An 11,493-nucleotide genomic window follows, 5' to 3' on the forward strand; every position below is an offset into this window, starting at 1 on the left:
CACACAGTGAGAGTAAGCCTCTGTCCACTAAACACGCCCCGTCTGCCTACTGCTCGCACATTCAGTCAGTTAGTCTCTCTCTCCCTCTCGCTCTCTCTCTCTCTTTTCCAGCTACAGTCTGTTTGCAAATACATTACTAATGACAAGTATTGCTTGTTTCATTTATTTTATTGTATACATAAACATAAAAACAAATTTAAATATATTTAGTACTTAATAAATGTGTAACTTGATGTTATATGGATTTTGGTCATTTTACAGTGATTACAGCATTTCTAAACATCCTAAAATACTTAAATACATAATTTGAAAGATATTAAGTTACACAGAATTTATATATTGAACACATTTTATACATTTGTTCCCATTCAAATACATTTTACTTTTAAACAATGGTGGAACCTTGGAGGAAGTTTCTGGAAAAATGACCTTGCCTTGAACGTGAGGTAATCTCATCCTAAGATAGATGCTCATGTTATCCCTTGCACAACATTTCTTCACATTTCTCAAAGTGCTGGATATGTTTGGTATTCTATTGTGACGAGCAGGTATGGTCCTAGAAAGCATTCTCTAATAAAGTTCATTACCGTTTTAGACTGAAATTGTGTAATTGGACATGCACATGAATGTAGGATCACCTGTTTGTGTGTAAATAATGTACAGCTGAAAAGCAAAGTCTATCTCTACCTAAAGTAACTCTATCATCCTTCTCACAGAACTAATTTCCTTTGGACCCTCTAGTGGTTTAAGCGCTGTTTTCCATAGACCCTACTAATAAAAATACTAGGAGGTCTGAATATCAAGGTTCAGGGTCATAGTTTTGTTTTCATTAAAGCATCTCGTATTCACATAGTTCCTTCATTAGAGAAAGGCTAGTAACTTCCGTTATTGTTTATGTTTGAGATATAAACAGAATTTTAGTCCATTGTTTTAATGAATTAATGTTTTGTCTTGTGTTTCATCTTCACCACCGCCCACTCTCTCATCCAAGGACGAGGGCAGTCCGGAAAAACCCAGCCAGAATTCTGATGAGGAGCGATGGGACACGCCCCCACCCAAACCACCTCGTATCCGGAGGTAAAACCCCACCCCCTTCACACCCCCGTGCTTCATAGAGCTTCATTATGAGTTTGATCCCACTCATACACGCAGAAAGAAGTGTGAGGTCATGGAAGGTGGGGCCACTGTGCAATATGTAGGACATGGAGGATTGTGTAGGTGGGCAGGAGGTGGGGGCTTACACATATGTGGAGGTATGCCTGCGATATTACTGGTCTTTCTTGTCCTCTGGTGTTTGATGTGGACGATCAACGGCGGAGTCTGGGGTTCCTTCTGAATCCTTTGTGTGCAGAAACACTTAAAGCCCTGCCACACACAAAAACATAGGATTTCTGTTGCAGTGACAAAAGAGCTCTTATGCTGTAAGCACTGTAAGCACCATTCCTGTATGTCTCATGTCTAGGCATTAATGCAGATCCATTGCTAGAGCTGTGATTGTGCTGCTATGAAAACCACAAAACAAGAATGCTTCTTGTTCTGATATAAAATGCAGAGAACAAAAGTACTGTCATTCCAGCCTCCTGCCGTGCGACGTGATGCACCCTTGAAAGGAAGCTCATTTCTGTATTTTAAACCACAAGGCTTTTTTTTCCACTAGTATATGTGAGTCTGGTTGTTTCTGCTGGGCTTTCTGTCATGGTTTAACTCTGTATTGTCAGTTAGCTTGGCTCAACATTAAAACATCAAACATCTCACTGATAATGACTGCATTATACATTTGGGTAATTAAGTATGAATAGGTTAATTTAGCTGAGCAGTGCTGGCTAAAATATTCTGAAATGTGGTTTAGAATAAAATGAATGCTGCCAGGAGTTTAGTACATGGGTTTCAAAAAGTGACAACCGTGTGAATGTCTGGTAGCTCTGCGTGTGCAGGACAAGATTCAAATAAATTCAGACATCAGCAAAACTAGTTCAAATTCACAGCAGATAGCAGACAACACAGTGAAGTAAGTTATAATTTGTGGAAAGATGAGTAGTTTTGTGTATATTCTGGTTTAGAAAATGCCAGCTCACTCTCACTCATTCACGTTACAAAGTTGATCATAGACAGTGTTGTGTTTTTATTATTTTTTTTTTTTACATATATGTATAACATTATAACATCAAGTCCATCTTAATAAATGAATATTCATAAATCATTTCTTGCTCTAAATCTCAACACTCAGCCATGTACCTGTTTAAGCTTATGTGTTATGAAGTTAAACGTCATATGAAACTGAAGACAGGAAGTGTCTCATTTGCCTCACCAGCTCCATGTAATCTGGATTTATGACTGAGATTAAACCTAAAGTAGTTTTGCTGCAAAGCCCATATACTGAGGTTATAGCTGTGTGTGTGTGTGTGTGTGTTTTCATGTGCATAAATTGAAAATTCATGGAATGCTGTGGTGCTGGGAAAGTGGAGCACTGGCACTGAGGAGCTTTCCCAGTCATAGAGTGTGTGTGTGGGTTTGTGCGTGTGTGTAATCCCGAAGGATGAGCTTGTCCTTCCTGTGTCATCCATGAAAATACAGAAGCTGAGGGGGGGGGGATTTGAGCTGCAGGGGAAAACGCAAAGCAGCTGAGAGCTATAGCATCTGCTGAAGGCACACCAGCTTTGGCCTCTGCCTAACCTCAGCATATGTACATGTCCGTGCATATGGAGAGAACAAAAAGAATGGGAAGGATAATCTGACTTTGTGAATTCTTTACTTCAAATGGAGAAGTGGAGAATGAAGAGCATGAACTCTTAGGAGATGCACAGCTTTTATCACTGATAACAAAAGCATGGAGTGTTTTTCATTTATAGGTTAAAACAAGCAGAGAAGGTTCAGATTGAAGCCTTAAATCTGTGTTTATACAGATGTAACTATGATTTAAATACAAAAAGCTGTCACATTACATACACCAGATGAGACTTAGAACTTAAACAAAACATTTTAATGGGAATAACCAAAATCCATCCATTATCTGTAACCACTTATCCAATTCACGGGGGGTCCAGAGCCTACCTGGAATCATCGGGCGCAAGGCGGGAATACACCCTGGAGGGGACGCCAGTCCATCACAGGGCAACACAGACACACACACATTCACTCACACACTCACACCTACGGACACTTTCGAGTCGCCAATCCACCTGCAACATGTGTTTTTGTGGGAGGAAACCGGAGCACCCGGAGGAAACCCACGCGGACACGGGGAGAACACACCAACTCCTCACAGACAGTCACCCGGAGCGGGAATCGAACCCACAACCTCCAGGTTCCTGGAGCTGTGTGACTGCGACACTACCTGCTGCGCCACCGTGCCGCCTTGCTATATGCAGTATAGAATTTAAAGATACTAATTTGAAAAGTATACTAGGTAGCCTAACGGCTGGACTAGCAAACACAGGTTTGATGTTTTATGCAGGTATTATTATTATATATTTTTATTTTATTAAGTTAGTTCCGCATAACCTTAATGGGAATACCAATAATGGGTACCTCTTAATTGGATAGATAAAATGTAATTTTTAGAATATGTAACACACATGACACTTTCACAAGCTAACAACAAACTTCTGAAAATGTTAAGTTCACCGTCGCCTACTCTGAGCTCTGTCTCCAAGATGTGTGGGATTTAAATGTTGATATTGAGAAAGTTTGTTTATATTTTTGAAAAACATTCCACCATTTTGAACTTGATATCAGCAACACGTTCCAAAAATCGTTGGGCTGGGGTTGTATTAACCACTGTGTTGCGTCATCTCTTCATTTTTACAACACTCTGAAAGTGTTTGGGAATTGCGGAGACCAGTCACTGTAGTTTTTAAAGTGATTTTTTTTTACATTTACTAGTCTTAATTTAACAAAATTTCAGCTGCTAAACAGCTCGGGGTTGCCATTCATTCATTACCTCAGAAGTTTCATTACACTGTAATGTGGCAGCAAATTCAAAATGGGCAAATATTTTTCAAAAAACAAAAAAAAAAATCTCAGTTTCAATATTTGAAATATTGTCTTTTTTATTTTTAAGTAAGGGTTTAAAGGAGTTGCACCTTTTGCTCAGCGCCCCACATTTTCCGCAAATGTGGTTGTAGATGGCAATACCTCAACCATAATACAAGTCTCCTCCCAATAGTTTGCACTGTGGTGCATTTTGCACATAATAAAGATACTGAGCTACTATAGGCTTGTCAATTGATGACAAGCTATCCCTATCTCCACAACAGAGAGAGTAATAATGAAAGTTCCCAGGCTAACTTTTAGTAGATTGCATGTTTGTTGCAATTTATAGTGCAGCTAAAATGTGGGTAATACTGAGTCATCTATCAGAGTGGTCTCAAAAGCAGTGGCCCATTTACTCTCAGAGTGTGCAGGCTTCAGTAGCAGTGTTCAGTCATGTGCAGGGCATTGACCTGAGACAGCAGTCAGGTGCCTCTCGTTGGGCGCATGACCACATCCTCCCGCTCATAGCCCTACGAGGCTGTCTCAAAGTTGGTGTGTGGCTAGGCAAATGTGTTATCTGCGAAGGGGATTTTCACGCATGGTTATTTGAAGACAAGTATTTTCCCATTAGCTTTTTTCTATCAAATTTTTTATTTATTTTTTTTTTTAGCCCTCACACATATTATTGAAGTAATTTGATTCATTTGTTCAGTGCTGTTGCCATAATTTGTCTGTGTTTTTAAAATCAAATATTTTTAGAGTGTTCAAAAGGCTAAACATAAGCTACTGATATTCCTCCCCATGGCCCTTATCTCACTGAATGTCTTTATTTGCATTGTTAGTGTGAAAATATTACATTCTGACATTTGGTGTGTGTGTGTTTTCAATGAGGCTTCGAAGTAAACTGTGAATTATGCACTTTTTATCATTTTAGAAAAAAATTATAACATGTACTTAACTATTTGGACTGGCTGATGTCTAAAAAGTATTATTTAACTTTTTGCTTTGTGCTGTATTTTAATCCAGTCTGATGTTCTTTAACCCAGCAATGAATACCTGTAATATAAAGCATAGTTCTGAAGTTGTATGATTTTTTTTTTTGCTCTTTAATATGACATGAATTATTGCATTCTGCCACCTTGTGGTGACATGGCAATTTTGTATACTTTGCATTAATCCATCAATTTGTCTGATATTGTAGAGTGAAATAATGCCATTAATAATATAACACCCCCCCCCCTTCCTCTCTGGTTTTGTCTTTTTTCTTCTTCTTCTTTACACCTGTATCTTAGTTCTCAGGTAGAGGGTGACATTAAAGAAGAGATTCTGCAGCCACCAGAGCCTCGCCCAGTGCCACCCATTCTCACCCCATCTCCCCCCTCTGCCTTCCCCACCGTCACCAATGTGCGGCAGGACAATGACCGTTACCACCCCAAACCTGTCCTGCATGTGCTGGAATCAGCGCAGAACCCCGATCTCAACGAAAACTACACCAAGCCTTCGGATGGGGCAGCACCTGGGGCAGGGACTATACCACCCACCGGACCCCCTTCTCCTCCTGCAGAGACCACAGAGAAGCGGCCAGAGCGCAAGCTGAGCATTGAGATCAAGAAGGTTCCACTACAGGAAGGTCCTCGCAGCTTTGAGGCCAATAGCATGCTGCACCGCGTACATGCCTTTAAAGCACGCTCCAACGCCAGTAGCTGCTCACTGTCGGAGGACTCGGACGGTCCACAGCGGCCCAACCACCTGCCCCTGGGCAAGCAGAAGGGTCAGGCTACTTGGGCGCGGCCTGTTGCAGAAAAGGCCTCCTCTCCAGCTGATTGCTCCCCCTCAAGCCCCGCCCCCTCCTCTGAGACCCCACCCAGGACTGCCCTGTGCTTCACCAACCCCCTGCACTCGGACCACTCCGACTCTGAGCCCGACCAATCAGAGGACCCACAGCTTGCTCCACACACCGACTGCCATTCCAGTGTTTCCACGGCAACTGGCACTGTTTCCGCAGCGCCCCACGAGGACCACGTCCCCAGGAAGGTCACCCCAATGTCCATCATTGGCCTCTGCTCGAAAGCAGATGAAGAGACAAGTATGTTAGTCTGCTTTTAACTACCGTTGCTTATGTCTGACTTTGTGCTGAGACGTTAGTAAAAAGGGGTGGCTCAAGCAGGCAGATCAAGCAACAGATAATTTAACTGCTCATCTCTGCTTGTTGCATGTGTGCAAAGATTTAATGATGCCATTTATTTTACACTTTGTTTATCTCTTATCTACATTAGCCTACATTCTCCAGTGCAATTCTAAAAGATAGTATTTCTTAGCTTCTTAACATTTATATGGAAGACTCTGAAGATGTAATTCTTTTCTTGAGTCTGGCCTGAAATACATGGTAAACTCAATCTATAAACATAGTATATATATACACAGGGCAAGTTCTTGTATTTTAGTATGCTGTTGTGTTTTTGTTTATTTTTTTCCTTTTTTTTTTGCTGTGTAATATTATATATATTATAAATATAAATATTAATAAATATAAATATTATGACCAGTGGCAATTTCCATAAGACTACAATGATAACAATAAGCACTAGGGTGCAATTATCAAAAACTAAAGTGCTAAAACTTCCACTTAAATGTTGAAAACCACTGTATAGCTACTTAATCTGAGGTGAAAATTAATTTTAAAGCCAAAAGCACTTAAAATTTTATGCAAGGACCACACTGGTCTGTTCTAACCATAAGACGGTCACAATCTTAAACGGTCTGCAGCTTTTTGTGCATGCAGCCTTCTCGTGACTGTTCTTGGGTAGGTTAGAGACCCCGGATTATACAAGGCACTTTTTAGACAGTTAACACTGGAACAACTTAAAGCATTTTAGATTATGTGACACAACATTGAGAAAAGCGCAGGGCTAGTTTGAACGCAGCTTTATATTTTGTTAGTGTAGGTAAAAATTGAGACACAATAATAATAAAAAAAATTATGTATTTTTAATATACAGCCTTAAGTTGTTTGAATAAGTTGTATAACAACCATAGAATTAACAAGCTCAGTCGGAAGACCTAATTATATTTGCTCATAAAAATGCTGTCAAACAACAGCTCCTTTGCTGTATTTATCAGTGAAATATAAAATAGCACAATATTTGCATTGTCAATTGTTTTTATATGTACAATGCAAGACACTTGTGCTTTATTGGTAGGGATTCAGTCAATAGTGATAATACGTTTAAACATTTAAAAATCCTAGATTTGTCAGACACTAATGGAAACACTAAACTAAATGTAGTGCTGTGTTAGGATCTGTGTTCATGAGAAACTGTTCGGTGTGTGGTATTTGGTCATTCTGGTGCGATTTATCATGCCATGACAACTTTGTCACAGTCCTATTCCAGACGGCCATCTGTTGAAGTGAGGAGAGGAACTGAAAGAAGAAGAGTCACAGATTAGTTATGTAGATAGGAGGATTGCACACCACAGCCGTGCCTGGGACCTCCCCGGCTCGTCGGCTCTGAGGAGGAAATGTGTTGATGGAATGGAATGCTCTGAATGTGTGTGAAATGAAGGGCTGCTTTTGAGCGCTTGGCTGCTGGCTGCTCTGAGGGTGCTACTGTCACTGGAAAGCCTCTGGGACGTGAAGATTATGTCTCTTCTCCTTCTGAGAATTGAGCATGAGCGATGTTACTGGTCTGTGTGTGGGTGTGTGTTTCTGGATGGCAACGGGCAGTACTGGCCAGAGATCAGGAGCATGAATTACGATTATCTATCCAATATATAAACATGGTTTATGCTCTCTTTCTTCACCTGAGTGCTGCACCGGTGCCAACTTCTGTCACTTTCTGCCTTATTCACTCGTGTTTTTAACCCTCTATCGTCCTATAACTCTATTCTTTTTACAATAATTAATTGGCCCGAACTCTATAATGTATACTTTTTTATAATGTCTTTTAAACCAAATGTAGCCAATCAGCAAAGATATGTTTGTTTCGGAAGTCTTATTCCAGGTTTATGTATCTAACAAATAGTAAGTCATTTAGGAACATTAGGAACTAGAAAGCTCATTTGACTGTATCTTCCTAGGACATAAAAGCAAAAAATCTTGATAAGACAATATTCTATTGAGCAATTTAAGAGTTTTTTGCAATAGTAACTTGTGAGATGTAACATTTCATTACACTTCCCAGTGCTAAACTAAAACAACAAGCGTAAAAATGGGATAATTGACTACATTTGGTTTAAGGGGAATACCATGTATATTCGATTAAATTAAAGCTAAAATATTTTGTTGAATGGTGCCTTGGGTGTTATCTACGTCTACAAAACTCTTGTCCAAGCTGAAGGCATGTAAGATCGGGAGTTAATTCTCAGCCGAAGCAGGAATGAGATTGATTGCATGTGCTGGGAAACGTTCTGCATGTTGGGCTGTTCCTGAGAAAAAAAACTGTGCTGACAGATGGCACTGATGTGGGCTTTGTGCTGCAGCTGTGGAATCAGGAGCTGATGAAGAGATGGGAAGGAATGGGCAATCATCTTTACATGATTCAAACTCACCGTCCGTCTCTCGCTCAAGCAAGATTCTTGTGTCTCAAATGGCTGCCTGTCTTCCACAAAGAGCTCTGAGATATTCATGCCCTGTGAAATGGAGGATTGTGGAGCATTTGAGACACTGTATCCTTGATGTAAAAGCTGGTGGCTTGGCTTGTTGTGGTGCTGGTTCTGGTCGGTGGCTGGGCTGTGTGCCATTTTTCACAGCTTCCGCAGGCTCCTTTAATCACATCGTGAAACAGCCTGAGATAAGCCTGTATGAGCTGTGGTGGATAACCCTGCTCTTGTCTGCTCCAGACAGTGACGAGAGTGAAGACTCGCCTCCCCCTCTTCCTGAAAGAACCCCCGAGTCCTTCTTTTTGGCCACAGGTGCGTGCTGTCCATCTCAACCTGTCGATCCCCCTCTGGCCACATGAGGGCATCAGAAGGCAGCCACAGAGCCTTGACTTACAAGTTTGTATTCATGTCAGGGCTTAAAGTGCAGGAGGTGTGGAAAATATTCAAGACATCCTCTACAAATCCTACGAGTCTCTGCCTTGGAATGTCCCCCCTTTTGTGTTATGTGAATTTCAAATTTTGCCAAGAAGTTCTCAATATCTGTTAAATGCAGGCATTCTAGCGAACCCCCACTACTTGTTGTTAGATGTAATGATACATTGTGGAAGGAAGAACATGTGGGCTGCATAACATCCACTGTAATAATCCTACTGACAGTTCAGTTATTAGTTTCTGATTGAGGGGTTTCTTACATATGGGCGGGTGAGATAAGTTACGCTGCAGTGCTGAAATATTATTGTCCCTATTTAAGGTTTGTTCATGAGAAAGTATGTGTGTTATTTTCCAAATGGCATCAACTATATTGTTCTGACATAAATTAGTGACCTCTGTTGAACAGCATGTTGATTAATCGCATACAAGCTCCACTAACACTGCTTTAGACACTGACAGATCACCTCAGTGGTTCACCGATTGTACTGTAGCACATCCCAGCACATCTGAAAAACTAACTACTGCTTTAAGGAGCAAAGCTTTTACTGTAGGTGCACACTTAATTTAATTCAATGGTTTCAAAACAAATTATATTCATATTCATTATTATACAGTTAAGAGTCAGTGGTAATAGTGTTTTTAAGCAAATGAATGAAAAAACAAAAACAGTGTTTGTTATTAAAAACAAAAAAAAAACTCAGTAAGTAGGGTAATAGTAAAGAATTTGCCTGGATGCCTCCCTCTAGTACTAACTCTAAGCTGTTACTGGTGTGTTCTTCACACGCTCTAGATCCTGTAGATGTGAAGGTAAAATTGGATGAAGTTTCACAAGGATCAGGAGGAGCTTCTCTCTCTCTCAAGGTAAGCTGTCAATGCACTACTGCTCATTCAGGTGTTTGACTTGAGTTTAAAGAAAATGATTAAAGAAATATATATGTATTTTTATGTTTACAGACAGTGACAAACACCCCGACAAAATCTGCACCAGGTGAGTATCATTTTCACATAATACACAAGAGTGATACATTCTCTTAAACATCCCAGTTATGCTTCAAATGTGTGTTGCCATTTTAATGGCATAAATCACATGAACCAGGTCAATGCTTAAGTTGTTTATAATTAATGATATAATTAGTCGCAACTCGAACTGCTAAATATGCAGTTGCCTCTTAATTCGGTGGAGTTTTTCATCTGCTGCCAATTATTTAATGGGCAACTAATTTGTAATTTACAACCTACAACCCCAGAGTGGTCCATTAAAGCAAATACACTTTTAATATTATTATGGTTATTGTTGTTTAATATGTTTAATATTACTATATTGCAAATTTGGCTGAAAGATATGTTTCAATTAATAATACAAATGCTGCTCAAATTCAGTGAAGAAATGATCAGATCTATATTACACATTTTCTTTGAGAAATATTTGATGTCCCTCACAGATGGTATTCCCCTGCAACCATGGAGTATGTTTTTTAATATAATTTGCCTGCTACCCTTAGTAGTTACATTTTCCTGGTGCATGGGGAAATAGATATGGTTCACAGTGCCTTAAAAAGACTGGTAGTGTCTTTGTTTTTAATTAAACAACAATGGAGTTTTTGACTACAGACTGAAGACTATATCTCTATCTTACCCACTCTGACTCTTTTTAAACACACACAGTACACAATTTAAACCTCTTAATACACAAACCTGGGTTCACGTGACGTTAAAAAATTCTAAAATATATAATTAATCGTTATGAAGTTAATGCATTATTCACATATTTTACCAGATGGAGGGCGAGAGAATGGAAAAACTTCTGAAAGTCTAGCAAAAACCACAAGCACTATGATTAAAGCAGAGGAGAGGACGGAGAGCAAAGCAGTCTCAGATATGGGTGAGTAACGGAGCTTAAATGGGTCTAAACCTGAATGTAAACCTGAATAAATAAACTTGTCCTCAACTCAAAAAAAAAAAAAAAAAAAAATCCAAATCCAAATCACAGCCTGCCTACCATCACCTAGAGAATGAATATAACAATTAACAAGTATACTGAGTGTACTGAGTATGGCAGATTGACCCTTGTTTGAGCTCATATAGCTTTTACACTGACCAGTCAACTACAAGGTCTCTGTATGCTCCCAATTTGGACAAATTTCAGTTCAAACTTGGGGGGGTATTTCTAAGCAGATTCTATCTGGACTCTGGCACTTGGATATCTATTTCTATTTCCAGCAGAATAACCCTGCAGTCTCATTTGTAGGCTAAATGTCTGCACTGTTGTCCCAAAGAATGAAAACACTAGAGGCTGTGTTTTACTTTGTAGTGTAACTGTAGTGATAATCACCTTACCTAGGATGCTAGATGCTAAAAAGCCTTATGTCAATGGTATGTCCTAGGTTTAATAACATTCTTGGAGGTTAAATTCATACTAGTAAAGCACTGCTTTAATATAAAAAGTATTGATTAATAATGAGGAGGTTTTGTACTAAATTTAAGGTCATA

At 39.6% G+C, this 11,493-nt stretch overlaps 1 protein-coding gene across 2 annotated transcripts in view; it reads left to right on the forward strand.

Annotated features, from left to right (window-relative positions):
• The window catches only part of ptpn12 (protein tyrosine phosphatase non-receptor type 12), a 54,018-nt gene that overhangs the window by 39,250 nt on the left and 3,275 nt on the right, over positions 1–11,493 (forward strand). The window contains exons 12-17 of one of the 2 annotated variants that reach the window (XM_066667689.1): positions 992–1,077; positions 5,265–6,058; positions 8,812–8,883; positions 9,794–9,864; positions 9,958–9,991; positions 10,781–10,885. In XM_066667689.1, coding sequence (XP_066523786.1) covers positions 992–1,077; positions 5,265–6,058; positions 8,812–8,883; positions 9,794–9,864; positions 9,958–9,991; positions 10,781–10,885 — 1,162 coding nt within the window. The remainder of the gene's footprint in view (positions 1–991; positions 1,078–5,264; positions 6,059–8,811; positions 8,884–9,793; positions 9,865–9,957; positions 9,992–10,780; positions 10,886–11,493) is intronic. The other variant, XM_066667690.1, reaches the window with a different exon arrangement.

Source organism: Hoplias malabaricus, chromosome 4 (genome assembly GCF_029633855.1).
Source record: "Hoplias malabaricus isolate fHopMal1 chromosome 4, fHopMal1.hap1, whole genome shotgun sequence".
NCBI classification, from domain to species: domain Eukaryota; kingdom Metazoa; phylum Chordata; class Actinopteri; order Characiformes; family Erythrinidae; genus Hoplias; species Hoplias malabaricus.